The sequence below is a fragment of the Kryptolebias marmoratus genome, linkage group LG15 (genome assembly GCF_001649575.2).
Source record: "Kryptolebias marmoratus isolate JLee-2015 linkage group LG15, ASM164957v2, whole genome shotgun sequence".
Classification (NCBI taxonomy): Eukaryota; Metazoa; Chordata; class Actinopteri; order Cyprinodontiformes; family Rivulidae; genus Kryptolebias; species Kryptolebias marmoratus.
The window spans coordinates 1,525,993-1,542,479 of NC_051444.1; the positions used below are offsets into that span (position 1 = coordinate 1,525,993).

General features: G+C 41.5%; 3 protein-coding genes across 11 annotated transcripts in view; 2 read left to right on the plus strand and 1 right to left on the minus strand.

Annotated features, from left to right (window-relative positions):
- LOC108250161 overlaps positions 1–5,977 on the minus strand; it is a 7,291-nt gene extending 1,314 nt beyond the window's left edge. The window contains exons 1-6 of the mRNA XM_017439908.3: positions 5,823–5,977; positions 5,619–5,734; positions 2,636–2,732; positions 1,964–2,306; positions 758–883; positions 515–654 (exon numbers count right to left, since the gene is read on the minus strand). Of these exons, the coding sequence (XP_017295397.2) occupies positions 515–654; positions 758–883; positions 1,964–2,306; positions 2,636–2,732; positions 5,619–5,734; positions 5,823–5,933 (933 nt within the window). The 5' untranslated portion in view covers positions 5,934–5,977. The remainder of the gene's footprint in view (positions 1–514; positions 655–757; positions 884–1,963; positions 2,307–2,635; positions 2,733–5,618; positions 5,735–5,822) is intronic.
- On the plus strand, positions 3,946–15,326 carry zgc:113276 (uncharacterized protein LOC553748 homolog). 5 transcript variants are annotated; one of them, XM_017439922.3, is made up of 10 exons: positions 6,019–7,998; positions 8,182–8,419; positions 9,148–9,305; positions 9,492–9,707; positions 10,216–10,570; positions 11,688–11,809; positions 11,915–12,154; positions 12,932–13,093; positions 13,575–13,664; positions 13,751–15,326. In XM_017439922.3, the coding sequence occupies exons 2-10, from the start codon at positions 8,248–8,250 to the stop codon at positions 13,919–13,921; spliced, it is 1,686 nt and encodes a 561-aa protein (XP_017295411.1). In that variant the 5' UTR covers positions 6,019–7,998; positions 8,182–8,247; the 3' UTR covers positions 13,922–15,326. The 5 variants fall into 5 exon arrangements, with proteins under 5 accessions (XP_024858229.1, XP_017295411.1, XP_024858225.1 ...); XM_025002457.2 differs by having other exon boundaries at positions 11,688–12,154; XM_025002458.2 differs by having other exon boundaries at positions 8,185–8,419; positions 11,688–12,154.
- Positions 15,327–15,347: 21 nt separating this feature from the next.
- Positions 15,348–16,487, plus strand: part of pir (pirin) — an 8,299-nt gene continuing 7,159 nt past the window's right edge. For 2 of the 5 annotated variants that reach the window (XM_017439920.3, XM_017439916.3), the window contains exon 1: positions 15,357–15,712. The gene's annotated coding sequence lies outside the window, so the exon portion shown is untranslated. Of the gene's footprint in view, positions 15,713–16,487 lie in introns of all 5 variants that reach the window. The other 3 variants (XM_017439917.3, XM_017439919.3, XM_025002463.2) reach the window with 3 other exon arrangements.

A 16,487-nucleotide genomic window follows, 5' to 3' on the forward strand; every position in this document is an offset into this window, starting at 1 on the left:
ACAAAGAAGAGACTAGACCACAGAAACGGTGGCGAATCACTTTAGAAACAATAAATATTGGGTTAAAGTTGCGGGAAAGTTACGGTGTTTTGGGCAAAGTTGCGATTTCGCGGCGTTTGCTTGATTTTGCGTTAATAGTTGTGATCGCAACATCGCAAAATCCTGGAGGGTCTGTTTAGTGAATATAGTGTGCTACGCTGAGCACAGGCTCAGATTGCAGGACAGCAGCTCAACTGAATGAATCAGAAGAAATCTCTGACACGCACTAACTAACCCTGATGTTTCTGCGTCTCTCCTCCGACACGCCGTCTCGCCGCCGTCGACTCGGGGGTAAACGTTACCCAGGAGCCTCAGCTGAATGGGCCTAAAGTCGCTGATAGTTTAAACAAATGTTGCTGCTGTTTCTCCTCTCCTTGATTGTAAACTTAATGTCAGAGTGTTTCTCTGACAGACACACGCAGCATTCACGATGTTCCTTTCCAGTTTATGAAACAAGGAGAACCAAGTGATTTACCTCGATCTGTAGGAAGACCTGATCCTGATCCTTGCAGCACTTAATGAAGCAGTTGGATCCCGTCAGGTTTAGGACCACTGGCATTCCTCGGAACATCGGGTCCATGTCATTCGACCTGTAGTAGTAAATGGTAATTTTTTCTAAACACAAAGAGAACAGAACGTCACACGGAATCACTGAAGAACAGATGTTTTCTGGAGGAAACCTTTTGAACAATGAAGTCGGTCAGGTTGGACGTCTCACCTGGGTTCGGGGACGAATACAGAGCCCTGTCCGAGCAGATCCCTCGGAGGAAACGATGAGTCGGGACATGTTTAATCAAAACCTCTGCCAGTCTGTCCTGTCTGAAACTGATGTCTCCTTTGGGAACTATGAGTTTCAAACAGAAAATGTGAGTTTTAATTTATTTTAAATGTGATGAAGAAAGTCCAGAATAATAATATCACAACCAAAATAAATGTCAATGCATGAACTGACTCCAATAGCAACACTATTAGTATTTACAAAAACTAAATGGTATAGTATGACCTTTATGTAAGATTTTAAAGGACTTAAGGAGCATTTTTATATAAAGTCTGAATATCTGATACTCTTCTACACTGTAAAATGGGTTTTTGCTTGGTTATGTCAAAATTAGAATTAAATTTAAACTTGAAATTCTAAATAAAACATCAAACTGACTTTAGAGGTCAGTCAGGAAGGTTTTCTGTTGAGGCCGACTTTTATGTTGGTAGACTGGAGGCAGTTGTGACGTAAATAAGTTTTAAAGAGTAAAAAATTGTTTTGACTAAATAACAGTGAAGCTCACTGGGATGTTGGGGGACGATATTTGAAAGTGAGAAATGTCCCAACTTCTGCGGGGGTTCTCGGTTTTTATCACGAGAGTCGCGGCCTTCTCGCTTAAGTTTTGAACGTGTTCAAAAACATTTGTTTTTCTCAAAACAGTCACAAAGTTGTCACAAGCGTCTCCAACTTGTCTCAACCTCGTCTGAAATCTGCTGCAGGTGTTTTCAGCTCGTCTCATCTGAGGCAAATATCCAGGATTAAAAACCAGTCTGATTCAAATCTGCCTGTATTCATTTCTGAGGTGTAATCCGTCAGATTAAGTTTTAAACACAGACCTAGCTGCAGAGGCTGGTTTAACCACATATTAATGTGCACGGCCAGGACTGCAGTTTTGCAAGCTGTGCATGTTTTCAGAAGCTGCTGGTTGGAAACAGAAAAGTTAAATGTTTTCCTGCAGTTTTGAGTCACCAACTTGTCTCCAGTTTCGTTGATCGTAAAACCTAAATCTACCAAACTGCAGCCGTGTCAAACTAAACAAAACATTAAAACAAACTGCCTTGTCCCTGACAGATTCTGTAAGTTTTATTTTCTAAACAACCACAAAAATGATCAAAATCAATGAGCAATCAGACAATAGTTTTAAAAACCAAACAGAAGACTCACTGATTGTCACGGAGCTGGATTCTGACACCATTATGACGTCATTAAAGGTGCATCCCGTGCCGTGACATTCCTGACAGGGACTGCCGCTGCCGCAGCCCCGCCCCTTCACCACAGAGATGCTGGTCTGGGTCAGAGCGATGACCAGCAGCTCTCTGTCTGCATCTATACAAGTGTCTTCCTCTGCAGTCGTCCCAGTCTCCTCTCCTTCCTCGTCGGCTTTGTCCTCCTCCTCTCTGATCAGCTCCCAGGAGAAGCTCAGCTCCGTGGTCTCCTTGGAGAAAGGTTGTAAAACGTCCTTCTCAGGAACAGTGAGCTCTTTTATCTTTGCAGACTTGTGCACCGTCTGCGCAGACGTTCGTTTAATTAAAAACAGGACAGAAAAGAAACAATAAAAAGATTTAACAAGGTTAGTAGAAACCCACAGAACAGATAACAAAAACTGTCAGAATTCAAAAACACACATATACACATGTTTTTGCAATAATTTTGAGTATTTTTGGAAAAAAAATCTGATTTCTGAGCGATTTCAAATATTACTGAAAGTGGAACCAGCGTTGTCCGTTCAGATTATGTTTGGGAATGACTCTCAGCTACTACCATCTTGGGTTTGCTTGCCTTTAAAACTTAATCAGTTGTAGATCATCCAGTTTTGTTAAAAACTACAGAACCCACCAGCATCGGACTTCCTTCAGACATGTGTTGGACCAAGTCTTCAGGCGGGAGGTCCTGCAGGTCCAGACCATTTATCTCCATCAGTTTGTCTCCTCTCCTGAGAAAAACAGAAACAGAAAAATAAAGGTGGAACTGTTACTGATGGAGCCTATTAGTGACAGCAGTGATGTTAAAAGAAACCTAAATCCAAATGTTTACAAGAGATTTAATAATTAACAGAAAACTGAAATGTGGTAAATCTGAGTTGAGACCATTTCTTTAAGATGCCGGTTCATATTCACCTTAAACAGAGGTCAAAATGTGTCAGTTTTTAGCTTGGAAATAGAAGATAAAGTAAGTTTAAGGATACCTTTACACAAATTTAATAATTTAACAAAGTCAAGTTCATTTATTTAGAAAGCAACGTTTAAAACACAAGTTGCAACCAAAAAATGGCAAAAATTAAAACATCAGACAGCTAAAATACTCTCACAGCAGGTGAAATGTCAGCGAGAACAGATTTAAAAACAGGAAGTGAAGTCGCAGATTGGTTCAGAGTTCAGAAACAGCTTCAGTCTGGTCTTCAGGACAAGCAGGGTGCATGGACATTTAGGCATTTATAAAATCAGCAGGAGGAGTTTAAATCTATTCTGTGTGTGACAAAGTGGTTCAGTTTGTGTTTACCACGTGTCCCTTATTCTTATTTATGATTCATTTACTTTCTCTAGTTGGTTATAATGCTTAGATTTAAACACTAATTTGCAATTTTGCTTCACTTACTTTCCCGGGTTTGTTTGTGTTAGCAAACAAGCTACTACTTCTGGACCATTGGTTGAATTTGTTTCTTTTGTTTCAAGGTATATTTATGGTATTTGTTTTCCTTTTTACTCACCATTGTTTGTCCTTATAGATCTGCAGGAGTGTGGGAGGGGCTTAAATGGCTGGATGATGTCATTGATTACCTGGCTGGGTTCTACCAATTAGAGGGTTTTCTTTTGTTTTTCTTTAAAGTACCTTTCTGAATTATCTTGTATAACATGGTTTATTTTGAAGACCATTTCATTATATTGATGAGTTTGTAAATTAGATTAATAATTTTATTCTTGTTTTTCTGTTTAGATGTTTGTTGTTTGACCTGTTTCATTGTGGTTTAGTCCACTCAAGCACAGGTGTGTTGGAAGCTGGGGAGAAGTCTGTCAGATGAACAAATAAAAGGCATGACAAGAAACTGAAATGGATGGCTGATGCTGAGTTTTCTGTTCACCTTCTGACCCTTTTGCCTGCACTACCTTTACACTGTGGCGCACAGGAAGTCAGAGGAGTGAGGAGAAGATCAGTGAGATGTGTTCAAAGTCGATTCTGGACAAAATGGAGACAAGAAAGGAAGACGTTCCTGACCCCGACGGGTTGGGATGAGGGCCTGAATTATCTTCTGCACGTCAGGTCTGATCAACACTGACTGAAGTTTAAATATCTGCCTCAGCTGAAGAAAGCTGAATAAATCTAAACTCAGAGTTATTCCCAGATTTGTAACAAATGGCTCGAGAGAGAGAGCCAAGATTAGCAGGAAGGATACCAGCAGCATCATTAAAACTTCAAAATAAAAACCCTGAAATGAACCAAATGTTATTCAGAGTCATTTAAATGATAAGGTCTTTGTCTGAGGCTTTAATATGTTAAAATGTTATATTTTTATTATATTTTATTAAATAAAACTTACTGTCTGTAAAACCTGATGGGTATGTTTATAAAAAAGTAGATAAATTGGATGTATTTTAGTAAATACAACTTATTTTATTCTGAAACATCCATCTTCTTTGTATTAACCAACTAGTCAGCTGAATGTTTTGGGCCTTAACTAGTCAACATTTTACATTTTAAAGCTCCACTAGTTAACTTGGCGTTTTACTGTTAGGATGCACTAACCCACCAACAAACACTAGTTAACATTTAAGGGTTGACTAGTTTGTTAAAAAGCCAACTAGTTGGGACATTTGGACTTTTAGTGCAGCGAATAATGACTGCAGTAACTTCTGCTTCAACTAGTTGGTAAAAAAGAGCTGCTAGTAAAAGTTTGTTGAACTAGTGTGACTCAAAAAAGAGTAATCACCAGATGTACAACTGATTAACTATTAGAGTCAACCTGATTCAAGATGGCCGCTGCATCTAATCGACCTTAGCAAACAGAAATGGCCTCAGCTCAGTCGTTTTAGAGATATTAGGCTGAAGTTTGGGTGGTAGTAGCTGAGATTCGCCCTCAACAAACACTCTGAGCTCTTTGTTTGCTCGGGATGACAAATAAATGATTTTTGTTTTAATCATTTAAAATTATTTGTATTTATAAATAATAAGAAGACATAAACCTGTCTTTTGGAGCAAATTTTAAATTATTATGATTTATTGTTTATTAAAAGTTTGCAAACATTATTATTAATATTAAATTGATTTAGCTTCATTAAGCATAACAGTCATCTTTACTGTTAGAATGAAAATGTTTATATTTATTTAATCTTTAAGTATCAATTAGAAATAATGGACACAAAGAGTTTCTGTTTGCTGCTTCGTGACTCCTGACTGGACTTTTAAATTAAAACAACGTAAAACTAAAATAGATTTCATCTGTCAAACTAAAACAATGAACTGAAACCAAAAAAAGAACTAAAACAAAATAAGAAACAGGAGAAGTTCATTAATGTCATTAAACTTTTGCTCAACGTGTTTCTGCTGACAACTTCACAAATATAAAAACAACAAAAACATTAAAAAATATAGAAGCATCTTGATTTTACTTTAACTCATCTTTAACCCTAATCCTACTAATAAGGTGTAAATTATTTTAGTGTATATTTTAAATTAAATCATCTTTTTCATGTTTTAAAGACTGAAACTGTGTTAGTTTTAGCAGAAATAAATCAGATTATCTGGTTTTATTCTCAGATTTGTATTTTGGCCGACAGTTTTTCACGTCTCGGTGGTTTAAAGGTGTGAAGAGATCAGCTCCTACCTGACGAACATCTTCCCACTCTCCTTCTTATACTTCATCACCTTTTTCACCTCGTAGTGGTGCTTCCCTTCGTGGACCTGGTGTGAAATGATCACACCTCCGTTTACCAGAGAATCCTGAAACATAAAAAAACCCAAACTTTAACTCGTCTCAACAACAGGTTTGAACTGAAACAACAGATGTTTCTGGATTAAAACTCCCCACATTTCCGTCCATGTTGCCTCCAGCCGATGCTGTCAATAAAACGACGCCTTCTGAAACTTTGGATGTTAATATTTCTGCAGAGAAGAGGGGGAAGTGGGAACGAGGAGACATCAGCACAGTTGTGGATGAGGAACTGCTTTCTAAAGAGGAAGTGGGTAAAAGAAACACAAAGACACATAAGTCAATTATTAAACAAACAGGACTTGTTGAATATGTGGAAGCAATGAGCAGAAAATCTGTTATAAGTTCAGAAAGTTCCCAAACGATAACTTTATCTCTTCTGCTGCCAGCTCGTTTAAACACCTGCGTGGGAAAATATGCTGTTAACTTCTGTTTTTTTTTTTTTTTTTATTTAACCAAACTGACATGGGAAGACAACATCGCAGGAGGAGGTTATTATAGACGCTAAGCAGAAAAGAAGAAATGAGAGGACCTCATGTTTCAGCTTACAAGGGAACTGTGAGAAGAATATTTCACTTCTTCCTCTTATAACATTCATTCTTCCTCTTGTCTCATTCATGGACAGCAAACATTCATTCTACTACTTTTTATCAATTATTGATAAGATAAGTTTTTAAAACAGGCATCTGAGGGATAAAAACTGTTCGTTTGACCTTTTAATCATAATTTCCCAGCAGTTTTGTCTTTTTTAAAGTCCTGTTTTTATTCACCCAAAGCTCCGTTTTTATCAATATTTGAAATGATGAATGCTGTTCGGCTTAAAACATCAGTTTTTAATGACTTTTTCTTGTTTTTTTTTGGCTTAAAACCAACCTAAATACAAAAAAATTAATTAAAAAACCATTATCAATGTTATCTTATCACCCATTAAAGGCAGAAACTGCTCCGTCGTTCAGAACATGAAGTGCTTTAAAGGTCCAGAAAGCTTTTAAGGAATACATATCGCCCGCTGCCATTTTAGACCATCTTATGATGAGAAATGAAGGAGCTGCAGTCAGCATGACTCTCAGCTACTACCACACCAGGTTTTAGTTCAATAACTGACTGAGGTGGAGCCACTTTTGTGTTTGTTGAGGTCGGATAGCTGCAGCGGCCATCTTGAACAGCCAATGATGACCTCCTTCAGACACAAAAACACAAACAGAGACACGGACGAAAGCCACCATCGTCCACCTTCGACTTTAGGCTGTGTGCGATAATTTCCAGAACTGCACTTTCCTAATTCTGATTTTCCTTATGTGTGTGTGGGTGTGTGTGGAAGGTGACAAATAAAGTTGGTCCTGGCAATTACTGATTGTGTCATGGGCAGAGCTAAGTACCTCATTATCGTTGTCCTCTTAATCCAACATTGCGTCAGGTTCTTGTATTTTGATTTCTGATGTGTTTATCTAAACTTTGAAGTTAGATTTGTGTTGTATAGTTAAAACAGAATTTTTGAAGATTTACTACATCTTTCTAGCATAAGTGGAAAGAGGTGTCCCTTTAGTGTTGCAAAAAACTGGTTTGAAAAAATTGTCCCGCTAACTCAGCAAAACCAGTAGGTGTGTGTGTGTGTGTGTCAGAATCAGAATCGCCTTTATTGTCATTATAATTTGCATTACAATGAAATTTGGTTTGCTGCTCCAAGGTGCTTGTTTTTAGACACAATAAAATAACAAGAGGAGGTTAGACCATACATTAGATATACAAGTTGAAAATCAACTGTGTGTGTGTGTACGTTTTGTGCCTTCAAATTGCCCCCTGGAGATGAATAAAGTGATGTGAATTGAAGGAATGCATATCACCCGTCGCCTTGCAGCTTTACTCAAAGTGTTTTCATGCATTAATTAGTTTCACACACACTGGACATTTTAAATAAATACAGAGTTGTGGATCTTTGCTGTTTTTATTTTAATTATTCTGTAAAACATTTGATTCCCAATGAGGCTTTAATCCAATTTAAATGGATTTTAAACAGAAAAGAGCCCATTTATGAGTCTAAAAGTGAGATGGTTCTGATGTTCTGGCTATGGATGAGTTGCGGTGTGTTTTTTATGATCACACACACATTCTTGAGTTATTTTCAGCTTTGCCTCTTGAGCCAAAGAAGTCCAAACGGGAGCAGATTAAGTTACAGGAGACACATGCTGCCGCTGCCGCACCGTCCACCACAGCACGTCCCGAGGAACCATACGAGGTTTTTCATCAAGAACGCAGATCGTGAGGATTCAGCCAGGTACTCAGCTGGAGCGGGAGCTTCTGCATGATGGTGGAGTGTGTCTGCAGCCTGAAGGAAGCTGGATTTCCTTCTGGATCTTTAGCTTTCAGCTCTGAACTGTGTTTACGCTAGAAAGTTTTCCTTTTGAAATATTGAGATTTCACTTTTAAAACCACTTCCTGAAAGTTGTTTCTTTGACAGAAGCAGACGGTCAGAGCGTCTGGAACGCGCCTCAGAGCCGCTGAAGTCTTCCCCGTCCTGTTTCAGATGCTTGATGTGGTAATAATCGGCAGTGGCCCCCACGCTTTGACTCTGGCCAGCCTGCTGTCTGACCCTGACCCTGATCCTGGATCTGACCCTCAGAGGTCCCAGCCGGGCCCTGAAACACCCAAACCCAGAGCTTGCAGGAGGAAGACGAGGAGGAAAGCAGCTGCTGGTGGTACGGTCTGAGAGGACTACTAACTGTTTCAAACCACTTCAGGAAGGATCGTGTCTTTTTATTTCTAATGATGAGACTGAATGTTTTAGGAGACCTTCTTCCTGTCTTTCTGCTGCGTTCTCCACCCAGCTAATGTTCCAGACATCAGTCAGGACGAGTTTGCTCCGTTTTCTACGGGAGAATAAAACTTTAAAACAAAAAACATCTGATTTGATTGTTCTCAGGTGCTACTCTGCAGATTCATGATGCCTCCTTCAGCAAAAGTTATAACCTTTAAGGATTTAAGGCCTATCACTTCCTGAAGGAATGCATATCGCCTGCCGCCTTTCATGCCAGAGTTTTAGACTTTATGGTCAAATCCTGAAAAAAACATTACTCTCAGCTTTTAGCTCAATAGCTTTAAAACTGACTGAGTTATGAGCGTTTTTGTGTTTGCTTAGCTGTGGCAGCCATCTTGGATCAGGTGACTCCAAAATTAACCATAGGATTACTTTCGTGCAGTGGTTCATGAGATATTTTCCTAACAGACACGGGCAGTTACATCAGTTATGCCTTTCATTATAAAATCAAAAGTTTGTCATTTTTATTACACAGATAAATGTTGAATTTGTTTCACATAAAGGTCTGAACTCATTTAATGTTTGCTCTGATTTCTGAAGGACAGGAAGAAAGGAGGTCCTGCTGATCCTTTTCCAGTCAAACAGACTTTGTGTGGTTCACCTGTGCAGGTCAGACGATGGAGGAGCACCTGGCCTGCCCCCCGCTTGGTCTGCTGGTCGTGGACACGTACGGAGAGTGGGCCGGTCTGTGGGAGCGTCAGTTCGCTGCTCTGAACATCCCTCACCTGCGCTCTCACACCTTGGTGCACACAGACCCCCTCAACCAGGTGTGAACTCAGGCAGCCCGTCTGGAGATGGAAACAAGGAGGTTTTTATTTGTCTGAACCCTGAGGTTCCTGAGGCACCGTCACTCTGCTGCTAATTTTAGTAAATTCACTCATTTTAGTTTAAAGAACCAGTTTCATCTTCAGCAGACATTCAGCTGTCAGTGTTTCTTCTCTGTTTTTTGACAGACGTCTCTGCAGGAGTTTGTCCTGAAACACGAGCGTTCAGAGGAGCTCCGCAGCCTCCCGGATCAGATCTACATCCTGGATGAGAACGCCTTTTTTAACGACGCTCGCCTCGGCAGGAAGGAGAAGAAACGCCTGAACATCAGGTCCACCCTGAGGAGGAGTTTATCCTTCAGTCTGCCAGGAAACCAGCTGAGCGTGGACTTCTTCAAACATCAGGTCAGACTTTTTGTTGTTTTATCATATAGATGTAGGATTTTATTTAGTCCTAATAACTGAGCTCTCTAATGTTTTTGCATAAAACAAGTACAAGGAAAACTGCATGGAAGGGTTTTTATGATTGTCCAACCCTGGTCCTCAGGGCCACCATCCTGCAGGTTTTACTTGTTTCTCTGCTCCAACACACCTGATCTGAATCGATGGGTGACTAACAGGCTTCTGCAGAACATGAAGAGGTAATTTAACTTCTGAATCAGGTGTGTTGGAGCAGGGAAACGGGTAAAACATGCAGGATGGTGGCCCTCCAGGATCAGGATTGGAGACCCCTGTTGTAAGGGGAAAAAGACTTCAGCTTCACAGAAAACTTCAAATCATAACAGTAAAAGCTTTGACAAAACAATACAGGTTATGTTCGTCGTTTGTCTTCAAGCTTGAGTCAGATTAATGCCTAAACTCCATATTTATAAAACGAGAGACGTAAAAAGATGAACTTCATCTGAACACGCAGGTGAAGAAATACAAGCTGGATAAGATCCTGCAGAAAGGAACGGTGGAGCGAATCCTTCCTGTGATCGAAGACCTGGAAGAAGAGCAGGAGAACATCAGACAGACTGACAGGAAGACCGTTAAATACTTTCAAGTTCATCTTCAAGATGGCAGCGTCCTAAAAGCTCGACGGGTCGTCATGGCGACAGGTCCAACCCGTGCTCAGATGGCAAACGTACCTGACTGGGTACAAGGCATCGCAGAAACACACCCGGACGAGCGTCTGCGGCACACAGTTCATCTCATGCACCAGCTGCCGGACTCACGGCAGAACCTCGGAGAAACCGACGGTCAGAGATGGTCCGGTTCGGGTCGAGGCAAGTAGGACTTTTCACCGGGACTGTGCAGCATCATAAAAAACTTGCATACATCCCTGGATCTGAAAACGAAGGGGTGCAAATAAAAACAGAATGTACTGATTTATGAATCTCACAAACCCAGATTTTATTCACAGTGGAACACAGTAAACATTTCAAATCATGACAATAAGAGGTTTTTACCATTTCTTAGAAAAATATCAGGTAATTTTACATTGGATGGCAGCAAAGTAGTTCCAGATGTTTCCTCTTCTTCTCTCATCAGTCTGTAAACATCTGGACCTGAGGTTGTCCCATTCTGTCTGTAAACATCTGGACCTGAGGTTGTCCCATTCTGTCTGTTCAACAGTCCTGGATGGGAGCAGATGTTGCTCTAAAACCTGGACTAATGCACCCCCATACCATCAGAGAGGCAGGCTGACCTCAGAACAGTTCTCCTCTTTGGTCCAGAGGAGACACATCTGTTCACATCTGGCTGCTTCTTTGCCTGATAGAGCTTTAAGCAGCACAGTGAACAGTGTTTACAGACAGTGTTCCTGAGCAGAACAGAACCAGAACCAGCCTTGACCTTTGACCTCAGAGATCAGATCTGTTGATGATGTTATGATCTGGAGATGATGGAGATTCAGAGTCTTTCATTCAGGAACTTTATTCTGAAAGTGTTCCTCTGTTCTCAGACACTTCCTGTCAGCTGGTGAACCTCTGCCCATCTTTACTTTTGACAGATTCAGCCTCTAAATCTTCTTTTTGCTCTGTTGCCAATTAACATAATTAGTTGCTGAATGCTCCTCCAACTTTTTTGAGAAATGTTGCTACCATCAGAATTCAAACTTGTTTTCTTTTGTTCCATTTCTTAGTTTCAGCATTTGATACGTTTACCGTGTTCCACTATAAATAAAAAATGGGTCTTTGAAGTTTGAAAATCCTTGCATTCTATCTTCATTTACATTTTACACAACATCCCAACTTTTTCAGAATTGGGGTAGTAAACAAAAAAAAACAACCTTCTGTCAGAATATTCTGTTTCTTCAGCTGAAAGATCTGTGTTGCTCCAGATTTCCGCCTCGTTCCCTGACCTTCCTTTACGAGCGCTGTCTGCGTGTGTGTGTGTATGTAGTGTGTGAGGCAGGGCAGAGGGTAATGGTAGTTGGTGGAGGTCTGACCAGCGCTCATGTCGTCTCACTTGCCCTGCAGCAGGGGGCCAGCCGTGTGACATGGGTCATGAGAAAACACCTGCAGGTCTTGTGTCTGTGTGCAACAGCATGCGGATCAACCATTAAAACCAACTTTTCTCTCCAAAACAAAACAGTCTTCTTCTTCTTCTGTTTAAATTTTATTCTGCAGCTGAAACAATTCGACGTAGGTGACGTAGAAAGCCTGGTGGGTCGATACTCTCATGTGGAGCATGGCATCAAGATGGACGGCCGAGCCTACCTACGGCAGTTCTATAACGAACGGAGCTTACATAAACGTCTGAATATGATCCGCCAGGCAAGGAAAGGAGGAGCCATCACCCCCGAGGCCTACATCCACCTGCAGCCGTTCATCCAGACCCAACAGGTGGAGCTGAAGACGTTCTGTCAGGTAATGTGGAACGGTAAAATCAAACAAAACATAAATTCAGAATGCTGTTTTCCAAAGGGCTCGACCCGGCTCAGTTCAGAGGTTTTCCATTCGGGGATCCTACCCGCTTCCAGTTCAGTTCTTAGGATCTACCAGCCGAGGTTCCAGTCGAGCTGAACCGAGCCGATGATTTCATGTCAGCAGACTGCAGGCCGATAATCGACCAACGAGTCAGATCACTGGATGAGTCATGGCAGTGGCTGCTTCAAAACCGCCGTTTTCCTCAGCCACACCAACGTAAGCCTTGAAAGCCTTCTCTGGCTCGGCTTTAACTCTGGCTATGACCAACGATAAACCGAGCACCAGGCAGACCATGACCTCCATGTCCTCGATTGTTGGGCGGCACCAGAACTGACATCAGATGAACGTTGAGCGGCCTCGCTGTGATGATCCCGCCCACATCAAGGCAACTCTCGGTTCTATGGAGAATCCCGGGGCGGTGTAGGCAAGGCGGGTCGCGCTAAACTCCACAATCGAAAACCGGCTGAGCAGAACAGGACCTGAAATGGTTCGGTCTCCTCGCAGTCATCGAGTCGATCATGAACTCCTCTGTAGACCAGAGGGTTCTGGAGTCAGATGTGAGTCCATCTGTCCGACAAACAGGACAATGATCCCAAACACAGCAGCAGAAAAAGAAAAACGTGTCTTTTAGCTTTGATTGATGTCAGGAACTCACTGTTATCAGACTTCCTTCCTGATGTACGAGAGGCAAAGTTGACTTGACTTGTACCTGTGCAGGTGAGCGAGGCCAGCTGGTGCTACAGGAACCAAACCTGGAATCTGTCCCTCAGTTCTGGGGACCGTTGGACAGGGGACATGATCTGGCTCGCCACCGGCTGCAAACTGGACGTCAAACAAGACCCGCTGCTTTCAGATGTGATGAAAGAATTCCCCATTCAGGTTGGAAAAGCAACGAGAAGTTTTTATTTCGTGCTTCATTTTATTCTGAAAATAAAAAACAACCTGTGCATCGTTTTTTCCTGATTTAGTTTGAATCAGCCGAACTGCACGTTTAAACTAAAGAAATTAGCATTTTATGTGAAAATGCAGTGAAACATCATTCAGCACCAAGCTAAAAGAAGCAGAATGAGCTGAAAGCAAAAGTAACAAAATTCTAGCTAAAGGTATCAAAAGGGTGGATAAAAGGGCAACAATGAAAGGAGAGAAATAAAGTCAGTATGTTTCAGATTTCAAAGAGAAATAAAGTTTTTGAAGGAGTTGAAAAGATCTTGAAGGTTTCTGAGGGAAATATTTGTCAATAAAAGGTAAAAAACTTGATTCATGAACAACTAAAATAACAAAGTATGAAGAAGATACAGGGAATGTAAAAAAGGACTCTGTGCTGACTTAGTGTATTAAAAAGCATGTGGTTCATCCTCAGGTGATCGAGGGATGGCCCTGCATATCAGAAAGCCTGCAGTGGACAGAAGGATGTCCTCTCTACCTGATGGGACAGTACGCAGCTCTCCAGGTGGGTTCTGCAGAAACAATGATCCGTCAGAACCAGAACCTGTCCTGCAGAGTTCAGAAACCCTGTCGCCTCGTTTTCCCGCTCAGGTTGGACCTCACGCTGTCAACCTGGCAGGGGGACAAGCTGCCAGCAGGCGGATTGCTGAAGACATCGTCCATCGTCAGACGCAGGATGGAGGACGGGTTTCTGACCCGGGTGGAGGCAAATCCAGAACCGAGGAATATATACAGCAGATGCATGGGCTGTTCTGGCTTTAAGCCTGAAACGGACTCGTTCCTTCTGATCCAACGTTGTTTTTATATCACATGACGGCGGGCGACATGCATTCTCTCTTAAACGTCCTTCTATAAATGAATGAATGAATTAGACTGAATTAACTTGTTAGTTCTTTACATGAACGTCTGAACGCCGAGTCCTCATTCACACCGTTATTCTCCTGATTTTTATTTTTCTGTACATTTTTTTAACTCTAACTACTCCTGCAGACTTTGTGCTGTTTTAGTCGCTCATTTATCAAAACGTTCAGCTCTTTCAGTAGCCATCAGCTGAACATTCGGCTCATTCAGCTGACGGCTGCTGAACATTCGGCTCGTTCAGCTGACGGCTGCTGAACATTCAGCTCGTTTAGCTGATGGCTGCTGAACATTCGGCTCGTTCAGCTGATGGCTGCTGTGATGGTTTTTGTAACTTTATTTACAAATTTTTACCCCCTAAAAACACACGGAGATCTCTTTTAATCCTTTAAAAACTTTGTTCTCTGGCTGTTTTTGTCTAATTATGCAACTTTCAGCTTTTAGCTTCAGCTCTGTTACTTTTATCTTTTAGCTAGTATCTGTTACTTTAGCTTTAAGCTACCCTACTGTTCTTTTAGCTCTGAGATACCATTTTGCTATATTTAGCTCTAGCTAGCTTTCTGATGCTTTCAGCTTTTAATTAGTTTTATTTAACATTTACCTACATTTTGCTCTATGTAGCTTCTAGTTAGCATTTTGCTACTTTTAGCTTTTACCTACCATTTTGCTCATTTTAGTTTTCTCATCTGTTTAGCTAATTTGAGCTTTTGCTTTTTTAATCTAAGCAGTTTTGACAATTTTAGCACCTGTCTTGCAAAATTTAGCTCCCTTTATGCTACGTTTAGCTTTTACCTACTACTTTTATCTTTTAGCTAGCGTTCTGGTACTTTAGCTTGAAGCTACCCTTTTGTTTAGCTTTAGCTAGCCTTCTGATGCTTTTAGCTTTTAAGTAGCTTTTTTTACATTTACTCACAGTTTTGCTCCATGTAGCTTCTAGATAGCATTTTATTACTTTTAGCTACCATTTTGCTCATTTTAGTTTTCTCATCTGTTTAGCTAATTTTTTGCATACTTTTTGGCTAATTTTAGGTTTAGTCTCTTTTTTTAAATCAGTCTAACATCAGATTTGCTCAATTAAGCACCTGTTTAGCTAAATTTAACCCCCATTATGCTTCTGTTAGCTTTTAGCTCGTGTTCTGCTCGTTCTGGCCTCTGCCCTGCCTGTTTTAGCTCACTTTCAGCTGATGTTCAGCTGATGTTCGGCTCTGTTTGACATTTCTCCTGTCCTGTTTGATTGTTTCAGATTCAGCTCAGTAATCTGATCAAACTTTGTGTTTTTAGTTAAATAAAGTGACTCCATTCCTTGTTATCCTTGTGACGTCATAAGCCACGCCCCCTTCTCCAGCACTTCCGCGTCGTGGATCCTACCTGCGGAGGTGAAGTCAGCTGAAGTAAAATCATATTTTTAAAACGTCGCAGGTGAGTGGATCTACCGTCCAATCAGAGGGCTCGGTGGTTTGAGCTCCGAGACCAGAACCAGAACCAGAACAAGAACCCGAACTGTCAAAGGCTGGAGGAGTGACGTTTTTAAAACGTTTCCGGGTTTAATGTCGGCTTCGTCTCAGAAACAGGAAGTGGATCAGAACAGACGGCTCCGACAGTTTAAGGAAAGTGTTCGACGAAGGATGGTGAAAGTTTGTTTAAAAACAAATCAGCAGCTGAGAAACAGCTGATCAGTCAGCTGACACACCGGAAGTACGTCACATATCTCTCTGTTAGCTCACGCATTTTCCCTCTTTGGCAGGAATGTTTTTGATCTGTTAGCAAAATATCACACAAACCAGTGGGCGGATATTCATGAAACTTTCAGGAAACAACCGCTGGATGAACATCTGCAACTGATCAACCTGGTTCAAGATGGCTGCCACAGTCAACTCACCGTGGCAAACCCAAAAATGGCTCCAACTCAGTCAGGTTTACAGATGTTGGATGTGGTGGTGGCTGAGAGTTCTGAGCTCCAGCAGGTCTTTGGTACCCTCACCTTCAGGTTCTGTTTTCAGTCTGTGAAACTAACGAACACGTGGAGGACGTTTTTAGGAGATCCGTGATCCGGATGTTTGAGCTCTCTGAGGGCTCCTAGTTAATCAAGTAATAATAAATGTTTAATAAATACAGTTTTGGGGTCTCAGAGACAGAAAATCTGGACCTAAAACTCAAGAAAATAACTCTTTATTCAAAGGGGGACAGGGATCCAACCTGGGGACAGTTCATGGTTCAGGTATCACCACACTGACTGGTGTCCAGTCCTGGTGGTCCCCGTCCTGGTCCTGGTCCTGGTCCTAGTCCTGCTCCAGGAGGACCTCCTTCCTGCAGGTTTCAGGTGTTTCTCTGCTCTGACTCACCTGATCTGAGGGATTATCAGGCTTCTGCAGAACTTAAAGTCCTGCTGAAAAGCAGAGAAACATCTAAAACCTGCAGGTGGTGATTGTCCTCCACCTGCAGGCTGACGGTCCTCCACCTGCAGGCTGAC